The 21,622-nt window shown below is 37.9% G+C and overlaps 1 protein-coding gene across 7 annotated transcripts in view; it reads right to left on the reverse strand.

The window, feature by feature from the left end:
- Fastkd1 (FAST kinase domains 1) overlaps window positions 1-21,622 on the reverse strand; it is a 39,569-nt gene that overhangs the window by 13,771 nt on the left and 4,176 nt on the right. For all 7 annotated transcript variants that reach the window (XM_063259228.1, XM_063259227.1, XM_063259232.1 and 4 more), the window contains 8 exons: window positions 21,079-21,542; window positions 18,833-18,901; window positions 14,334-14,459; window positions 11,703-12,101; window positions 9,623-9,733; window positions 6,865-6,996; window positions 2,511-2,997; window positions 1,336-1,450 (listed from right to left, as the gene is read on the reverse strand). In XM_063259228.1, the coding sequence (XP_063115298.1) occupies window positions 1,336-1,450; window positions 2,511-2,997; window positions 6,865-6,996; window positions 9,623-9,733; window positions 11,703-12,101; window positions 14,334-14,459; window positions 18,833-18,901; window positions 21,079-21,413 (1,774 nt within the window). In that variant the 5' untranslated portion in view covers window positions 21,414-21,542. The remainder of the gene's footprint in view (window positions 1-1,335; window positions 1,451-2,510; window positions 2,998-6,864; window positions 6,997-9,622; window positions 9,734-11,702; window positions 12,102-14,333; window positions 14,460-18,832; window positions 18,902-21,078; window positions 21,543-21,622) is intronic.

The raw sequence follows: 21,622 nt of genomic DNA on the forward strand, positions 1-21,622 counted from the left end.
CTATATTGTCTCCCCAGTGTGAAAAGCTGAAAGAGTAAATAAGATCCAAAATGTACAATAAATAATGTGAAATGGGAAGAAACTGTTCAAAAGGAAAGAGAATCTGAGATGGGGGGAAAGGAGAAAAGAAGGGAAAAAATATACACATACAAGATAGTTAAGATACTTATACTACTAATTTCTCTTAGTTCACTGAAAAGAAAGGTTTGTGCTAATATTGTTTGGACAATTAAATGTCTATGTCTTATACTCTGAGTGATTAACTTAAAGTTAACAATATACATTGCATTAACTATTGTTACTCTCCTATTATCTTGTTTTGAGATTATTTTTTTCTCTTTAGAATAAAATTTTTAAAAATGAATCAATCAGACAAATCCATACTATGATACAATCTATAATAAATGATCAATTTCTATTATGAAAAATATCAGGAAAAAATGGGAAAAAGAACCATAAAAGAAAAAACTAACATAGACTATGGGCGACAAACAGGTAACAACCATAATGTGAATTTTGCCTGGAACCACTCTAAAAAGCATTTTGGGAAAAACTAGGCAGATTGACGCACAAGCAGTCTGTTAGATATCTGGGGATTATTAAGTTTCTGAGGGGTGCTGGTGGCACGTGGCTAGCACAGGAGTGTTATTCTTCACAGCTGTGTGCTACAGTCAGTAGTGGGGAGGGCTCATAATCCCTACCAGGCACTGAAATGGTAAAATGAGGGTATTACTGGACCTCCAGTGTGAGCACGCAGGTGTTCCCTGTGCAATTCTTCCATATAAGTTTATCACTTCCCATAATAGAAAAGCTCCTCCCACCCTCAATATAAAATACATTTATTTTGTCATGTTTTTTAGGGTTCAGAATCCATGGCTATCTCAGTCATTTGCTCATTGCTGAGACACAATACCCAACCCTCGGTTAAGAGGAGGAGAGGTCTATTTGGGCTCGAGGTTCAGTCCATAGTCAACTGTCCTCAAGGCACAAAGGCACAGTGGAGGGACCTGGTCCAGGCCAGGTCGGAACCACCTGCCGGGTCAGCAACCAGGAAGTGCAGAGTGAAGACAGGAGCCGGGAAGGGAGATGCACCTTCCAGGCCACACCCGCAGCAACTGCCTCTTCCAGCCAGACTCGCCTCCTCACAGCAAGCCTGCCCTCGGCCCAGAATCCCATCTTCTTCCAGTAGCCTCACCTCTGAGCTCAGGAGGCTCTAGGGGGCATCCAGGAATAAAGCACAACAACGGCTGCTATGGTTTCCCCGTGTTGAGGGACCTCTCTCTAGCTCAGTACCTGTGACCCACTAATTCAGTCCACTGCCCAACAACAACATACCTAAGTGAGAATGAAGGCACTGCACGCACAGTCCCAAAAACTTGTCCCTTTGAGGAGGGTCATAGTTCATGGTGCTGAATGGTAGAATAATAGCAAGGATTGAAAAAGGATGGATCTGCATAAAGAGAACAGAATTCTTAGCGTTTAAAGTTCAGCAAAAATAAAACCAAGTTTTAGCCTGATTATTATTTTATTATTATTATTTATTATTATTTCTAACAGGACTATAAGTGATAACTGAATCACTCTACTCATTAATTATTCCATCCTGTATAACTAATTATACCTATGACTAATTATTAGTAACTTAGAACATGTTAATGAAAAAAGATAATGTACAAATTAATTTGTTACATGAATTTCCAGAATATATTACTCATGAATTTAGGAAATGAAATATTACTTATTTCTGTGATATCAGTATATTTTATAGTGTCACCATACAATACAAAGTTTCTTAATTTATAATGATCACTGTTTATTTTTCTTTCATTTATTATTTTTTCATTATTCACTCACCAATTCAATACTTAAGGACTACCAAGTACTAAGCTAAGCAAATACTTTTCATTTTTGAGAAATACTGCCCTCTAAGAGTCTTATCCTGATATACATACAATAATGGTTTTGTAAGTGACCTGCTTCTCACGTAATCCATAAAGCAACATTTTGCAAGTTAGTTCCAGAAAGGAATCAGTAAAAGTATACACAGATGATTTAAGAATAACAATACCAGTAGATACCTTATCAATTTCTAAATTTTCATGCATATCTCGCAACTTTGTGGTTTTAAACACTGCTAGATTACAGAAAATAAGAAAAAGCAAACATACACCCTATCTTGCTACACCTCCTATCATAGTGGGTATTTCCTTCTTATTCAAGGAATTCTGATCCCTGATCAAGACAATATTACAGAGGCAACAGATGCCTGCTGACTCAGCCACACCTGCAGCATTGGAGGGAGAAAGGTGATTTAAGGCAAAGGCTGTAACAAACTGCTCAACCAGAAACCAGTTTCATTTTTAAACCTCAAATTCTTATTCAAGTTCCCAAAAGTACTTATGATAAAAAAAATTGTGCTTGTACAAGCTGGCAACTATATAAAACACAGAAAAAAATTTAAAAGGTAAGTAAATAATAAATAAAATTAATATATAACATTTAAATCTCACCTTTTCAATCTGCTGAACAACCACTGCTGCTATCCTATCAAGTAGCGAAGTACTAAGATAGTTAGTTTTAGAAATAAAACATGCAATCTTTGCAACATTTGTGTAATTAATTTCATCGATCAAACGCTGCAAAACCGCAATTGTTTCTTCCAGAATTGATTCTTGAAACCAGTCTCCTTTTACAAATTGGAGGTCCTCCAATAAAAGAGGTAAATTGTTGCTCTGACGTAAGCTCTGACGACTGTAGTGATTTAGTTTTTGAAGTAGATTCAGCTGTTTCCCAATAACTCTACCCAAATACATGTGATCATACTGAATCCATCTTAAAACAGATGAGGTGCAGTCAACGAGGTCCCTGAGATCACACTGTGGTATAAGTGCTTCAACCCGGGTCATTGTGGCTTGGTCCAGGCTAGTGGAAGGCAGCAGAGACAGGGCATAGAGCAGACTGACAGTCTCGCTCTTGCGGACGCTAACCTTGAAGGAACTGAAAAATAAGCAGAGGAAAGGAAAACAAAACTTAACGGACCAGCAGCAAACAATACATATTAAAATACGAATCTATCATTATCCTTATAATTAATAAGTGAGCTAGGCCTAAAATACAATTAAAGAAGATTTTGATGAATTCAAAAAGATGAAAGGTGACGAAAGAAAATCTAAGATGTCCTAAAGTATGCTCAAAACAGAATTCTTTTTTCTCCAAAATAAAACCATAGTCCCTGGCTAACAAAATGTCAGTGTTAGAACAATGTTCCCTGTGCTCTTTATTGCTGGAGCCAGAATCTCAGTCGAGTTTCTGACCTTCAAAAGCTGATACAACCTAGTTCAGGCCCTGGCACACAGTGGTCACTCAATAATTTTGTTTTTATCCCACGTCTAGTGTATAGAAAGCTCAACCTTAACACACACACACATATGTGCACACAACATACAACAGAGCCTATCTCTGTTATCCCCAAATCCCCATGTAATGGTTCTACCACCAGGACAACACTAGTCAAACCACAGCTTTAAACTAGCAGCTTTTGAAGAATCTTTATTAGTAGCAGATGGAATAATCCAATTTAAAACAAAATTAGGCTGGTATAGTGGCATATACCTGTAATTCCAGCACTCTAGGAGGCAGAGTCAGGAGCATTATAAATTCAAGACCAGCCTGGCCACTTTAGGACCCTGGAAGACCTTGTCTCAGAAGAAAAATTAAGGGATGTAGCTCAGTGCAAAGGCCCTGGATTCAATCCCTGGCAATGAAAAAAAACAAAAAAAACTGAATAAAATAATCATAATATTCAGTAGTAGGCCAGGTGTGGTAGTACACACTAAAATCTCTGCTCTCAGGAGGCTGAGGCAGGAGGATCGTCATGAGTTCAAGGCCAGCCTGGGCTACATAGCAAGACTGTATCTCAAAGAATTCAGTGCTAGAAAGATGCATTGATATAATGCTAGAAGGGCACATTGATATAGGCATTCTTATTTTCTATTAATAAGCTTAGAAGGGTGCTATAATGCTTCTTTAAACAGTATGGTTTAAGTATTTAAAAGTAATTATATAATTTACATGAAGAAGCCCAATCTAGGAAACAAATCTAGGGAAAAATATCTAAACTATACATAATCTGGACACAAAAATAAATCATACTGTATGATTCTGTTACAGGCAGCTGAGTTAGATAGAAATATTATAGGCAGTCAGACAGGGCTGGGCCCTCAAAGGAGCCAGTGCAGGAGACCAGATATCTTGCAACTGTGGGGGAGACAGACACCTCCACTGTAGGCCAGACCTGAAGACAAAAGATAAATCAAATGCACCCACATACTTCCCAAGGATAAGTACCAGGAACTGATATTCCAACTAGGTCTCTGTCATCCTGAGGAAGCCAGGAGTCACTATCCCAACCCCCTTCAGGAAGAGTCACTGTTCTTTAAGCCTGCCTGATTACTAAGTGACTCACTTCCCCATTTGTTCCCGATTTAATCAATTTCACCTGAGTAATTAATCTTATTGGTTGGCTATAGTTCTGTCCCACCTTATGCCCAACTTGTGAGTTCCTATGTTTTCCCCACCTTAGATCTGCCTCAGTTTGTGGTTTTACTCTATAAAGTCCTAGAAAAGAAGACAGAGCCTTTGGTAATCTACTTAGGATCCCATCTCTCTCAGACAGACATTTTCTTTCTCTCAATAAATATATTCTACTGTTAACCTCCGTTGTTCCTAAAATTCATTCTTCAATTGTAGAGAACACGAACTCATCCTGGACATCTAATAGGCTGGCAGTTTTGTTTCCTTATATCAATTCCACTTATATAAACATAGAGACATCCAGGCATGTTGGTGCACACCTACAATCCCAGATACTTGGGCAGCTGAGGCAGGAGGAGTCAGGGTAGGATGGGCAACTGAGAAAGTGTCTTAAATAAAATAAAAGGATGCAACTCAGAACTGTCTAGTTTAATTCCAAGGCCTGAAAAATCAATAAATACAAAGGCCAAGCTAATCCATACAGTTAGAACTGGAAATAGTAGTTAACCATAAAATGAGAGCAAAGTATTGAGACAAATGTACATTATAAGTAATTATACTTAAGTTAAAAAGAGATAAGCTGGGTGTGGTGGCGCAAGCACTAGTGGAAGATGGAGGGAAAATGCAAATCTGGTTTGAACCTCATTTCATCTCAGATAGTATTTTAGCTTTTGTTTCTTTATTTTGGGGAGAAGGGTGCTATGGATTGAAGCCAGGGTTTCAAGCATGATATGCAAGTTCTCTACCACTAAGCTATATCCTCAGCCTCATTCTAAATTTTTGGGTTTTTTTTTTTTTGTTTTTTTAAAGACAGGGTCTCAGGCTAGGGATTTAGCTCAGCTTGCCTGCCTGGCAAGTGTAAGGTCATGACTTTGATCCCAATACCAAAAAAACAAAACAAAACAAAAAAAAACTTATTTAAAAAAAAAAGTCTCACTATGCAGTTCAGGCAGGCCTCAAACTTGCGGCAGTCCTCCTGCTTCAGCCTCCTGATTGCTGGGCTTACAGGCATATGCCACCATGCCTGACTCATTCTAATTTTTTTTTTTCTTTTTTTCGGTACCGAGGATCGAACTCAGGAACTCCTGCTTGCAGGCAGGTGCTTATGCCGCTGAGCTAAATCCCCAGCCCCAACATTCTAATTTTTAAAATAGAAGTTTTCATGGGTGGGGCTGGGGGTGTAGCTCAGTGGCACAAGTACCTGCCTGGCAAGTATGAGATCCTGAGTTTGATCCCTGGTACCAAGAAACAAAATAAACCAACCAACAAACAAAAATTTCATGGAAAATTCCATTTCAGCCTAATAATAAAAGTCAATGAAATACTTGAATAGGGTCTGAGGATTTAGCTCAGTGGCACAAGCACCTGCCTGACAAACGCAAGGTCATGAGTTCAAACCCTAGTACAAAAACAAAAACAAAATAAAACCCCAACTGAATAACGTCTTAGTAAAAATAAAAATAAAATTGTTACCTCCTTAGGAAAAAATGATTTTACATTATAAAGGAAAAATTCTGCATGAATTCTGCATGGAAACCTTTTTCACTAACACCTCTGTTACTCAGTTATCTTACTGTAAAAGCGAGCTAATTAAGCTGAATGTGACGACACACGCCTGAAATCCCACTGAAGTCCCAACTACTCAGGAGGCAGAGGCACAGGGACCACAGGGTGAAGGCCATGTCCAGCAGGCAGCCAGATGCCCCTACCCACAAAGGAGCACTCACCAAAAGAAAAAGAAGTGAGCCAGATTGTGAGGTGCTGTCATTACTGAGCTTCTATGTGGAGTTTGGCCTTTCAGAGCAGCCTCCATCTTTTAGTTGTTATTCCATTCCTACAGCAAAGAAGAGCCTGGCTGTTCATTCACTGCTTCCCCCGACGGGGGACTCAGTCACCCAATAGGCTTAATTTCCAATTTTTCTTTCTTTTTTTAAGACAAGGTATCATTATGTAATGCAGCCTGGCCTTGCATTCTTTTATGTAGCCCAGCCTGGCCTCAAACTCACTGCAATCCTCCATCAATTCAATGGGTGGCAAGGCAAAGGTCACAGAGAGAGGTAATTGTCTTAGCATGTTTAATGGTTTGATGCTATCATTGTTTTGTTTTGTTTTTTGAAGTTTTGTGGTGGGGATGGAACCCAGGGTATCAAGCATGCTAAACAAGTGCTCTGCCATCCAGCCTGATACTCAGCCCTTCACATTTTAATAAGTGACCCAATTTTGACTCCAAAAGTTTCAGCAATTCTGCATATAATTAAATAAACAAATATTGCAGCTAGTTTATAAAAGGAAACATTAACTGGACACTTCTTTTTTAAAAAAAAATCTTACCTAAGTAGTAATTCTCTGAGTTTCGTGAAAACTTCTTTATTTTGAAACTGGAGAAAAATTAATGCTTGAGTTATCTTCGACAGCTCCATTGGACTATAGTTTTCCAAATTTTCATACAGAATTGAAGCAATTCTAAAACAGAATGACAAAACATATTAAAACAAACTCATTCTCTTATTCATTAAACATTGTGAAGTTTTTATGCCAGCCAATATTTCATGCTAGAGAAATTCAGTAAACGAGACAATGTTTTCTATTTTTTTGAGGCTATCTCAAAATTGAACACAAACATAAAGAAAATAAAATGGACATGGGTGTGGTGGTGCAAGCCTGGAATCCCAGCACTCCAAGGGCTGAGGCAGGAGGTCTGCTGTAAATTTGAGCCCAACTTGGGCTCTAAAGTAAGTTCAAGGCCAGACTGAACTACATAGTGAGATCCTATCTCAAAAAGACAAAAAGTAAATAAATAAATAAACAAAAAAATAAAATACAATGACGTAGGATCAATGAAGTACGAATGAAATATTCAATTATAACAGTAAGAGGAGAAAACAACATGTGAGTTCCAGACCAGTCTAGGCTACAAAGTGAGCCCAAGACCAGCCTGAACTTGAACAGTGAGACCCTATCTCAAAAAGACAAAAAAAAAAAAAAAAAAGGTGTAACAGTTTTTGTTTTGTTTTGGTACTGGGGATCGAATGGCAACCTGACGCTTGCCAGGCAGGCGCTTATACTGCTGAGCTAAAACCCCAGCATAAAAAGTGTAACAAAAGAAGAAAGCCCAGGATACGATAGCTTCATTGCTGAATTTTACTAAAGGTTAATGGAGAACTAATTTTAATGTTTCTCAACTATTCCAAATTATATGAAGCCAGCATTGCCCTGTTATCAAAACCTGACAAGCACACAACCAAAAAGAAAACCATAGAGCCAGGGATGTAGCTCAGTGGCATAAGCACCTGCCTGGCAAGTGCAAGGGCCTAAGGGGGGTTATCTCCAGTAACCCCCCCCCCCAAAAAAAAAAACCCAAAAGCCAAAATGCTATTGACCAGTGGTGGCAAACCTATGACACACGTGTTGCAACAGGCTGTTTGTGTCATTGAAAGCTCTAAAAAATGCTCCACCACAGTTACAGACTGATATCCTTGATGAACACAGATCAAAAATACTCAGCAAAATACAAATCACATTCAACAGCATTTTACAAAGATCATATACCATGCACAAGACAAAATATCTCTACAGTATTTGCAGATATACATGAAAAACCTAAAGACTACCAAAAGACTATTATGAACCCTATAAAGTAGCAGCAAACAAAAATCAGCATATATAAATTACTAGCTTTTTCTATACTTCAACAATGAACTTGTTGGGAAAGAAATTAGGAAAGTGCAATCCTACTCACAATAGCCACTAAAAAATACCACCCAGTAACAAACCTAAGGATGTGAAAGATCTCTACAATAAAAATCATAAAACACTGAAGAGTTCAACAAGACACTCAAATGTAAAAGGACCTCCCATGTTCATGAATTGGGAGAATTAATAGTATTAAAATACCCATACTACTCAAAGCAATCTACAGACTTGATATAATCCCCATCAAACTACAGCTAACATTTTTAACAGAACTAGGAAAAAATAATAGTAAACTTTATATTGAAGCACAAAAAATCCCATACAAAGAAATTTTGAACAAAAAGAATAAAACTGATTTTCTGATATACTACAGTCACAGCAAAAACAAAAAACAAAACAAAACCCCAGAATAACACAGTATTGACATAAAAACAAACATGTAAGCATTGGAAAAGAAGACCCAAAAATATATTTTACACATTTTAGGTCAACTGATTCTTGACAAAGATGCTAAAAATGTACACTGGAGAAAGAACAGACTTTTCAGCCAATGGCAATAGGAAAATTGGATACCCACATGAGTTCACTGCAACTCAATAATCTATACAGAAATCTACTCAAGGTGAGTGTGGTGGTGCATGCCCATAATCCCAACATTTTAGGAGGCTGATACAGGATGCTTACAAGTTCAACCCCAGCCTGGACAATATGGCACCTTAAGGAGATCCTGTCTCAAAATAAAAAAATTTTTAAAAACTATTAAGCATATATATAATTTAATTATATTTTTTCTTCTTAAGTCTCAAGTTACCAAAAAAACCAACATGTAACAATATGGATTTAAGGTAACAGTATGATCTGAGACAATGCAGATTCCACATATGGATGTTTTCTTTTTGAACAGAAAGGACCTTCCCACTATGCACTGCACTTCCAAAGGTCATCATGCACTGCTTGAGCATCAAAGCAGTAAAGGAAATGACAGAAGCATGTTCGGTGGTGTTTCCTCCTGCTGCCTCCTTTTGTCTTGCTTTTCCCCCTTTCACTGGCCCAAGCTCACTCTGCAGACCCATTTCTCTCTTACTTTTCTCCTGTACTTTATCAAATAAACTTTGCTACCATGAAAAGAAAGACAAATAAATAATTTCCTCAGCCCTCTATCGTGAAAGGAAATTAAAACATGAAACTAATGGCTCAACTGCTCAGTCCTTATTTTTCCAAAACAAGCTGGGGATGCAACTGCGGGCCTTGCCCGTGCTGGGCAGGCGTTCCACCACTGAGCTGCATCACTAGCCCTAATGCCACGGCTACAGAAAATCACCCTTTACTCAGAAAAGCAGCTACCTAACTTATAACGACAACTACATTTAACAACATGAATTTTAGGAAAGACTACTTTTTAATCAACTGTGAATTTCTGCTTTCCATTTCTTCCATTACTGTCACCACCGCCAGGGCTTGCTTGCTGGTCAGCTGCTCCGACATCAGTAATAGAGTTGACTTAAGTCTGGAAGCAAAGAAAAATAATTTTATGTTGAAAAACCGAAAATTAGTTTGTAATTTAAAAAAAAAAAATAACAGTTTCCTGTTAACAAGCAGAGAAGACACAGATAAAAATTGAATTCAGTATGTAATTCCAATTTTCTGCCCACATACTTGGGGATAATAGATAATTAATTCTAAAACTATGTATTTTCTTCAAAGCAAGTAAAGTCATATATAGGTCAATCCTTAACTGTTTCTTTAAAAAACACAAATAAAAGGTCTTTGATAGCTTTTCAAATAAGAAAGTTATAATGGTTATAAAACATTATTATTCCATTAAATTATACAGTATTAGTCAGCAAAGGAGTTAATAACATCCCAATGTTTTAAAATTCAGTGAGATCTAACCAGAAAGTCAATTTACCTTCATATTAACAAAATTAACATACTAAATATCTGCCAGAATGCTATGAACTGAAACTTAACAAGATGGTCCATTTTGAAACTGTAATCGAAGTGCTACAGTAATGAAAGGATCAGGATTGTCTTTTGGAACAATACAGAAGGTAAATCCAAAAGATGACATCTGAGGATACCAGGATAAGTGTTCTATTCATACTGGATATTTCCATGTAATCCTTTTCACCAGCCTGATCAGTATTTCAAACGCATCTTCTCACCAAAATTTTTCCTAACCACTTCAGTCTACATTTTTCTCTTGCTTTTGCTGCCCACAGCACTTATGATCTGTCACACTAATTTTAGTACTTGATCATACACCATGTTGTGATGTGATGGAATTTACATATTTCAATTATTTCTAATATTAGCAAATTAAATTAAATTAAAGTATTTAATTTCATTTCTTCCTAACTGAAATATAAATTCCGTAGACATAGGAACTTGATTAAATTTGATTTCTGTACTGCTTTAGCATGTATGAAATAAACAGTGCTTGGTGACAAAAAAAAAAAATGATTCCAATAAGGTCTTAAAATAATCACACGGTAGCCAGGGTACTGGCACACCTGTAATTCCAGCACTTGGGAGGCTAAGACAGGAAGATCACTGCGAATTCGAGGTCACTCTAAACAAGAGTGAGACCTGGTGTCAAAAATAATTTAAATAAAAGAATCATGTTGTTTTCATCTAGATACAATCTCTTAAAATGTGCTCTTAAATATTTTCATGTAATTCAAAGGACTCTTACAACTAAATCCTCCAAAAAGTCTTTCCTAATAGAGTAATGACGCAGATTCCTCTGTTGCACAAGTTCCTAGAAATGCTGCTTAACTGAATCTACTAACCCTAGTTATCTATAAGGACCACTCTAATTCTTATGGACCAGTCATAATAATCTTATGTATTAATTTAGTATTTGTCATTTTTACACCCTAGGAATTTCTTCTTCTTCTTTTTTTTTTTTTTAATCAGTACCGGGGATTGAACTCACGACCCCCTGCTTGCAAGGCAGGTGCTTATACCGCTAAGCTAAATCCCCAGCCCCCACCCTAGGAATTTCTATCTAAATCAGTATCTGGCAAAGCTGGAAACTCCTCAGAGAGATAATCTAGATAAATCCACTCAAACCTCACGTGGGGACAGATGGCCTAAGTACTGTGGGGATGAATGTGTTGAAGACAACAAAGTATAAACCGGTCCACGGTTAGGACTCCTACAGTTCTAAATATTCCATACAATCATGCTGGTAGGAGAGGGGCTTGCACAGGAGAATAAAAGAACTTCAGTGGTGTTTTATCTCATCTTTTTCTGTGTTGGTCCAGTACCATGGATTTCTTGGCCAACTTCAGACGAAGGGCAGAAGCTTTAAATGAGAATAACCAGATAGAGAACCAAGGAGCACAGCATGGTAGATTATTTACCTTTCAACAGTCTAGTGAGGTCATTTCTGTGCTTCCTGTCAGGGGGACAAAGTTGAAGACTCCATGTACTCCAAACAAGAAAAACAAAGCACTTTAAGCTGAACTTACTGTTTCTTTTCTCGAAGTCCCGCCACCGGTCCCAATGCCACAAACAATTTTACAAAGCTTTCAGGGTGACTGACCAAAGGAATCATCTCAGCAAGCCTCTTTTTAGCCACTGAAGTAAATTCAAAACTGTAAAAGTGCAGAAACTGGTATACAGCAAGTATGTTACTGATGCCATCCAAATCAAGGAGCGTCACATTGCTTAAAAACACTTTGTCACACCGCTGTAATAGTGGGTAATGGGCACATTTAACATTTCTAAGAAACTGTACTATTTGTCTTGCAGTGCTGACTTGAGAAGAATCTAGGGTGTCAAAAAGAAGTTCTGTTTTCTTTACTAATTTTTCTTGAAAATGTTGTGATATTAAAGAAGATATGCTGACCATCAAGACAGACAAAGACCTGAAAAAGGGAAAAGACACAAAAGATTTACATTACTAAAAAAAATGACCTAGTCTAAAACTAAATAGTTGGATACAGAAAAGAACTGATAAAAAGATTGTTTTATACCATAAAATCTTCCGGGTTTTTGTTTTTGTTTTTGAGACAGCGTCTTTCTACATAGTACATTATGTAGCCCAGGCTGGCAGTTCTCTTGCTTCAGCCTCCCAAGTGCTGGGATTATAAGCATGTGCCACCACACCTGGCCAAAAAAATTTTTTAATATTGGTAGAACTTAAACTCAGATTTCATAGTAATCAAACACTTGTAGACAGAAATAAGTAAAACAATCTTTTTCACTAACTGTGTTAAATGCCTTGTTTTATAGACAAACTGTCAATGGAAAAAAAATTTTAGTAAAATTTACAAAGCAACAACTTTGGGCCGATAGCCCATGAAAGTCTTGTTTTGTATTTTCGCAAGGTAACTTTTTTTTTGGCTGTTTGAGACACAGTCTCACTCTATAGTTCAGGCTGCCCCTTAACTCATTGTTTAGCCCAGGATGGCCTCAAACTTGTAGCCATCCTCCTGCCTCAGCCTCCTGAGTGCTGGGATTACAGACCTGCACCATCATGCCTGGTTTTTTGGTTAAAAGTTGACTTTTTTTTATTAATATTCAATCCAAGACCTCTGCATTGAGTTGCATTCCCAGTCCATTATATTTTTTACTTTGAGACAGGATGTTACTAAATTGTTAAATTGCCCAGGCTGGGCTTGAATTTGCAATCCAGGTCCTCCTTCAGCCTCCCAGTGTGCTGGAATTACAGGTATGTACCACCACACCCAACTTACTAATAAAACCTTCATGAATGATTTCATGTTTTAGTATTTCATGCCATACTGGTATTTATACAACAGTAAGACAGTACTGCACGTGGAGTGGCACTAAACATTCTTTCACTCGATAAACACTTAAAGAGCATGAGTCATTTTTCTAGGTACTATGAAAGACTTCAAAATTACTAAAGTGGTTACCAGTTAATGGGTCCCAGAGAAATTTTTTCCAGGTTTTTGGTGTCCTAAACAAAGACTTGGACGAGCCACACAGAAAAGGCTGCAGAGATGGGACCTTTAATGAAGAGAGAAACAAGCACACTCTGCTGTGAGAACAGACGCCAGCAGCCACAAGGACAAGGGATGGGGTTCTTTTGTACCTGAAATTCCTGGACTGGGTTTTCTCCCATGCAAATAAGGAAAGGGGACCACTGTCTCATCAAAAATTCACCTGGCCTGGCACTGTCCTACCAGAGACCTGCTTGGTTTTGCTCTCTGTGTAAATGAATGAAAATGCACTTTGCTAGTTGGTTGCATTTTCAGAGCTTGGGAATCCCAGAGGCATCATGGATCCTGTGTTTTGTGAATGTACCCTGTGTTTCCATGATTTTGACAAGATTATGCCAAGCTGTTTCACCAGTTTTGTCCCAGCCCTAATTCCTACCTCAGCATGGTTTGTATTTCAACAAATTATTTTACATAATAGGCTTACAAAACCCAGAAAACTATAAATACATGGCTGGATGATAATAAAGTATGCAAAAATGGAAAAGACATAAAGTAAATTCTTGGGAATCGTAATGAGGCAGGAGGATGGCAGGTTCAGGCCCAGCCTGTGCAACTTAGAAAGACTTTGTATGAACACAAAGCCTGAGTTTCCTATGCAGCAAATGAAGCTATAAATGCTGATCTCAAAAGGATGTTTACAGTCAAATATCTGCCCTCTTTTCTCCCCCTTTCCCTCCCCCTGCCCTCTCTCTCAGACATAAGAAACTAATGCCTTCTGCCCGCACACATGTTAATGTGGCAGATGGGGTGGGGATGTAGCTCACCGGTTATGCATTTGCCCAACATTCATTAAGCCCTAGATTCCAGCAGTGACAACAAAAAATTAAAAAATTAAAAATAAAAAGGAAGAGGAGGGAGAGGCAGAAAAAGAGGAAAAGAAGAAAAGAAAATGTGGCAGGCAAATCTGCTAGCATGTAAGATAAAAATCAACAGACCTTTCATAGATCCCTTTGAAAGAGTGTTATACTTTGTGTTATCTCTGAACCCAACCACAAAGCAGACATTACTGTTTTATAGATGAGGAGAATGAATTAGTCTTATGTCCCATAAATACAACTGGCAAATCTTATTTCTGCATCCAAAACTCGAGTAAGACCTTTTACCATAATAGCAGTCCCTAAATAAATTTACCTTAAGTCCTGTATAGACTCCAACTTCCTATTTACAACATCAGCTATTTTTCCCATTAATGGACTGCAGTGCAACTGTTGATCTGCTAGGCAAGCAGAAAACGTTGACAGTGCATTCATATCAAACCTAGTAAGAAAAACACATAAAAAATTAGAACATTAAAAGTATAAAAAGTAACCAACCAATAATAATAGTAGTAGTACAAATCTTTCTAAAATTTTGATTACTGATTATTAAAAAAGTAACAAAGTATAAACGGAAAATTATTCAAAATCATTTGAATCATTTACTTATCATTTTAAGATGGCAATTTTGAAACAACCACTGTAATAGTTCTGTGAAAAACTTCAGCCTGTACACCACACACAGACCCTGCCCCTAGCCAACTCCATGCCAGTGGATTTTACTCCCTGGTCGTGGCCATCCACCAACTCCAAGAGCACTTGTGTTTTGTTTCCCCTGGGAGCCTGTATCACGGAAGCATAGCCATCAACACACAAACAGATAAAGAAAAGGAGGTTATTTATACACAGTGGAATAAGTAAGCATCCAAGTTGCGAACTGTCACAGATGCGAAGGGACCTCACATTACAAAATTCACAGACGAGAACAAATTCTGGAAATAGCTCGCGTGTGAGCCTGCTGGACACTGTCACAGTGGTGCTGCTGGGTGCCTACCGCAGTGAGGAAGTGTACAGCACTGCAGTGCTGAGAGCCCCGGGTATGCATAAGTGAGAGGAAAAGCAGTGGTGATCCGCTGGTGGTGCTTCCTCAGGGCCCACCGCTGATTAAGCCAAGCTCACACAGAGTGAGTCAGCACTCTTCCGCAACAGTAATAAAATCAAAGGACCTAAATTTTTAGTAAATTCTGTGGCAGTTATTAAAGTTTAACTGCTATAGTCAAGTACTGGGCATTCTCAGTACTTGAACAATGGAACATGTACACAGGGAAAAGGTAACATTGTCCTTTGTAAGCACTGTACTACAAGTGGAAATGCAGTCTTCAATAAAACTATTTAAAATTGGCACCTAAAAAAAAAAGCAGCGATGATGTGGAAGGGCCTACTAGGAAGAACAAAACAAAACAATAAGCATGAAACAAAAGGGAAAATATCAAGAGATCGGACAAAGGTGAAAAGATCGTAGGTGATGATCATTTTTGTAACATGAATTGCTCAACCCTTGGCACAGTTCTAAAGCACAAGGACAAAATCATGGCACGTGCAAAGTCTGCTGTGCCACTGGAGTCAACACCAACATCCGAAAAGCATGACAATGTGATAGAGGAGATCCAGAAACTTCTCAGTGTGGATACAGGATCTGCAGCAGCATTGAGTTCCACTCAGCTTTACGTTTCCTCAAGAAAATGCTAAAAGCCTATTTGAAAACTTGAAGAAAAAAATGGGTATTCAGGTGCATCTTTCACTGGCAGCCAGCACTGGTTTAACAGATTCAAGGCCAGAACTGAGCTTTAAGACCGAAAGATATCCTAGCTACCCAGGAATTTCCTGCAACACTTACAGAAATTATTGATGAAGGTGCTTTTTTGCCCTAATAGGTTTTAAACATCAATGAGACGGGACTGTCTTCAAAGAGGACACACGAACAAAGTTACATCAGGAAAGAGGAAAAGTGATGCCAGGCTTCAAAGCAGTAAAGGACAGACTTCCTCTGCTGTTTGGCGGCAGTGCTCCTGACAGTACGAGACTAAAACCTCTTTTAGCTTCCCACTCAGAGAGCCCAAGAGCCCTCAGGAACTAGCCAAGAGCTCTCTATGTGCTGTATGGAAGAGTAACTCCCAAGTCTGGGTGACACAGGCCATCTTCCAGGACTGGTGTTTTTACCACATTATCCCAGACATAGAGAAACATTGTTTGGAGAAAGATATCCCTTTCAACATTCTTTTGCTACTTGACAAATGTGGCAAGTCACCCCCAATTCATGGATGACTTTCATCACAACCCCAAGTAGTGTAACTGCCTCCAAACACTATGGCATTCATCCAACCTATGGATCGACGAGTTATTGCGACTTCCAAGAAATATTATTTACATCATACTTTCTGCCAGGTAGTGAAAGTAACTAATGAAACAGGAACAACCCTGTAACAATTCAAAAAGGACTATAACATGTACAAGGCTATAACAAAAATTCACTTCGCTCGGCATGAGGTTTTAGCGCAGTGACGTAAAGCGCCTGCCTTGCAAGCGCACAGTCGTGAGTTTGATCCCTGGTACCAATTTAAAAAAAAGGTGATTGGACTATGTAAGCACCCTAATTAAACGTGATGTTAGAAGGCAAGGTCTGGTCAGAAGAGGTAAATCAGGGTAGGTGGGCCTGCTAGGGTGTGATTCCCTCCCTGGCTGATCCCTTCTCTCTCTGCTTCCTGAGCACCAGGACCTGAGCAGCATTGTCCGTGCCAGCCCCTTCCACCATGGCATCAACCCTGCGGAGTCTGAAGTATCTAAAACAAGCCGAAACAAACTTCTCCTCCCTGAAGTTGTTTATTATAGACAATCCTTTCTATTCTAACTCAGTTTCTCTTTGGTTTTGTAGAATTGTTCTGTGGTTTTTCAAGCCCTCCTTTCTCTTCTTCACATTGACTTTCCTTTTCCTCACTAATTTGCCTATTTCACTAATAATGGCCTTTAGCCACTGAGAATTCCTAGTGTAAAAAATAATTCAACTAAGTCCCATTTGATCCAGCTATTTTGTTTCTGGATATCTTCCCAGAAGAATTAAAAACATCACACCACAGCAATATATGTGCACTCATGTTCACAGTAGCACAATGTGTAACAGATTTTGGAATCAACCTAAATGCCCTTTGACTGAGAAATGGATAAAAAAGATGTGGTACTTTTACACAATGGAGTACTACTCAGCCATAGAGAAGGACAAATGAGACTTGGATGCAAGTTGAGACCATACTCATAAGTGAAATAAGTCAGACATGTACGTGTAAACATCGTATTGTCTCAGTGTGAGAAGCTGAAAGAAGCAATATATGTGTGTGTTTGTGTATATATATATATATATATATATATATATATATATAAAATAGTTAAGATAGTTATACTATTGATTTTTCTGAGTTCACTGAAGAGAAAATTTTGCAGTGGTATTGTTCAGAAAATTGAATACGGATGTCTTGTGCTCTGGGTGACTGATTTGGAGATGGCAATGTGCAATGTATGCACCATTGTCCCGAGTGTTGTGTTTTGAAATTTTTTTTTCCCTCTTTGAAATAAAATGGATTTGTAAAAAAAATTTTTTTTTAAATTTAAAGTTTTCAAAAATAGCTGAAGCTTTTCTAAAATAAGTTATTATCTCTGCTAGATCTTTCCATACAGACTTAAAGAATGTACTTCCCTATAGTGATACAAATACCCTCAATGAATTTCTCACTTTTCTAGATGATTATTGATTATGGCAACATGCTAAAAATATTAACGTGTATAGTACAAAAAATAGATCTCAATGAGTACGTCCACACTAGTGGATCTGAAACATAGTCTCTTTACTCCATTTATATTCTGATTATTTATGTGGAAAAGTACACTTTTGAAGTATTTTCCTTTATTTAAGAAAGAATGTACATGGGTTGGGGATTTAGCTTAGCGGGCCTGGCAAGTGCAAGGTCATGAGTTCCATCCCCAGTACCAAAAAAGAAAAAGAAAGAAAGCAAGCACAAGCTAAGCATGGTGGCACACACCTATATCTCAACATTCAGGAAGCTGAGGCAGAAGGATTACTGTGAGTTTGAGGTCAGCCTGGGCTACATAGTGAGGCCAGCCTGAACTATACTGCAAGACCATCTCAAAAATCAAAACAAAAGGGCTGGGGATTTAGCTCAGGGGCACAAGTACCTGCCTGGCAAGTATGAGGTTGTGAGTTCAATCCCCAGTACCAAAAAAAAAAAAGAAAAAAAATCAGCGAGACAGAGAGAGAAGGGAGAGAGAGCAAGAGAGAGGGAGAATAAATTGAACTTAAATAGGCAGGCAACAACTCCCCAGTATTTTCCTATTAAAGAGAAAATCTAAAGCCTAATGCCTCCAAACCCATCCAAACCCATTTCTACAAGTTTCTGCCTCCTGCCCCAAGTGCAACAGGAAATGTTCTGTTTGTTTAATATGTTCACAGGAATGTTCCTGTGAACTTCTGTCCTGTACCTAAGACCTCCCCTACCTGAAAAATGTAACCTCTGTAAAGTGATCCTGCAAAATTGCACTTACTTCCTCTTATACCCTCCCCAATTTAAACTACAATATAAAACTTCCCAGCCCCATGATTTTTGTTGCCATAATTTGGAGAACTTATCTCCTCTAGGTCAGAGCTGGCTTAATAAAGAGTTTGGTTTTCTCCATCTCTTCAAGTGCCCACTCGGTTTCTCCCGCCCCTGGAGACTTGCAATTCCTGATTCCACAACACTATAGGATTCACTTGTGTACCTTGAAAAGGATAAACCTGATTTTGGATGACGAACCCAGAATACTTGCCTTTCCACTCTTTTCCATGCTTCTGTCACTAGTGATTCAATCAGCGGATCATGGACTGCAACAGCAAACCTCAATAAAAACAAGAGAAAAGAACTCCACACATGCACACTTTAAATTGTAAAAAAGTCATGTAATAAGTTACAAAGAAAAAGCAAATTTCAACTTATTTTCCTTTTACACAGGCAGTCCTCATTTCTGCTCTACTCTTCGACACTCAGATTTCTTGACAGTTTAATTAATATCTATATTTTATCTCATTACCTGTTATACTTTATCTGCTCATTTCAATGCTTTCCTCTGAACAAACAAAATGTTCATCCAGGTATGGTGGCCTATAATACCAGCACTTAGGAGGCTGAGGAAAGAGGATCACTGCAAGTTCAAAACCAGCTTGAACTACATAGCAAAGACCATGTCTCACCAAAAAAAAAAAAAAAAAAAAAAAAAAAAAAAAAGTTCAATGGTTCATATTATGCTAAAAGAACATGTAACATGTATTACTTTATTCTGGTTATAATAAGAGAAAGTGCATAAAATACAGAAAAACGCTGATAGCCACGTGTTGACTTAATCATTAAGTATTCCCTTAATGTACCTTGGAGAATAAACTCTGTGATCTTAGAAAACCAAATAAAAAGAAATTTTTTATTTTTCAGTCTAAATCAATCCCCAATGGAGTAAGGCCTAAAGTCACTTCCCTATAAATACTGATCTTCTTCCCACCCATACCCCTAAAACGCATCTCTCTGACTTGTGTAATACCGACATTTACAACTACTTAAATAACTCTGGAAGGTTGGGCTGTTGTGTAGAAAACTGCTGTTCTTCCATCAATGAGATTAATACTTTCTTGTATGCCTTCTGACTCTTTATTTTCAGAGAGTCTAGAAAAAAGAATCCTGAAAACTCACATTTCTTTGCAAACAATGTAAAATTTCTCAATGCTTAATTTTAAGCTTTTTTTTCTAATAGGGAAACTTTTTTGTTTTGTTTTGCATGTAACACTGTCAATAAGCCACGGAACACAATTTGTGAAACACTTACCCAATATAAATGGGTCTACCAGTGGGGAGGGGAGCACTGAGGATTGAACTCAGAGCCTTCACACTGAGCTACCTCCTCAGACCTTTTTTAATTTTAAATTTTGAGACAGGGTCTTGCAGAATTACCTAGGCTGGGGTCCAACTTGCAATCCTCTTGCCTCAGCCTTCTAAATACTAGAATTACAGGTGTGTACCACCATGCTTAACAGGTAATTCATGTTCTCTTTCCCTCTATTGGCGGGAAGCAACTTATTGTACCCATAGCCCCTAAAATATATATATATATATATATATATATATATATATATATATATATATTTACCATCAATTTAATTGTGAGAAAGATACAATTTATTAACTGCTTGTCATATACTCTGGTTTCTCTTCAGATGATATAAATCTTTCACCTTTTACTAACTGCTTGTTTGTTATTTGACATTCATCTTAAGTTTGATTATCTATTATATTTCATTATCATTAGCCAATCATATTTCTACAAAGTTCTATAATTATCCAGTTTCATATATCCAAAGTTAATCATTTCCACTTTCATGATTATATTCTAATTTTTAAAACTATAAGACTACTGCTAGTCTCCAAAGAATATCTTCCAAATATCTTCTCTTTTTGTATGTTTTAGTTTTTCTTTTTTGTTTTTTTGAGACAGGGTCCTCTATGCAGTTCACACTGGCCTTGAACCTACTATGTAGCCCAGGTTGGCCTTGAACTTGTGTTGTTTTGTTTTTTTGAGACAGGGTCCCCTATGCAGTTCATGCTGGCCTTGAACCTACTATGTAGCTAAGATTGGCCTGGAACTTGTGGTGATCCTCCTGCCTCAGCCTCCCAAGTGCTAAGTTTAGAGGTATGGATTACCGTGACTGGCAAAACTATTTCTAGGAGAAAAAAAGTCACATTTTCAGCCCTCCTGGTAGCTGAGGACTATTATTCCAGCTAATCAGTAGACTGAGGCAGAAGGGTTGCAAGCTTAAAGTGAGCCTGAGCAATGTAGTGAGACCCTGTCTCAAAATAAAGGATTGAAGATGTAGCTCGGTATATATAAAGCACTCGCCTAACATGTGTGGGTTCCTGGATTCAATCTCCACTACTATAAGAAAAGAAAATACACATTTTTAGCTTAAAGACATTTTTAGGAAATTAAAACATAAGTTACAATCATTTCCATCAAACCCACAAGTAACTTACCGCTGGGCAATGTATAACACGTTCACCAGGGTATCATCACTCATTGATTCGATTTTATTTGTAGTTAAGTTACATAGAGTAGGAAACATGGGGTGGTGTCTGATATACTCAACATTTTGTAACGAGTTTGTTTTCTGCCTTTGAAGCCGCCAAAGTATATTAAATGCATGTCCTGCTTGCTGTGCCGAAAGTGTGGCTTTGTTTCTTTCAATGAGATCAAATATTTTCTCTTCATCTGTACACTTATTTATCTGAATAATTAGTCGTTCACAACTGAAGGGTTGAAATGGAAACACTTTGCAGAAGAATGGACAAGTAGCTCTTAGACGAAACATATTTACAACCAATGAGTCTAGTATCCTTAGGTAAAGAAAGCCATCTGCAACCAGCAATCTGCTGGCATTAAAGTAATTTCAGAATTTTGTTTCCTTTATGATGACTAAATTCATTCCAATATGTAGTTTCTGTAAAAGAAAAAAAAATTAGTTTGTCATCTTATCAGTACCGGGGATCGAACTCACCACTGCCTGCTTGCAAGGCAGGC

This window comes from Cavia porcellus, unplaced genomic scaffold (genome assembly GCF_034190915.1).
Source record: "Cavia porcellus strain 051 isolate PalLab524CR breed Dunkin Hartley unplaced genomic scaffold, mCavPor4.1 scaffold_12, whole genome shotgun sequence".
Classification (NCBI taxonomy): Eukaryota; Metazoa; Chordata; class Mammalia; order Rodentia; family Caviidae; genus Cavia; species Cavia porcellus.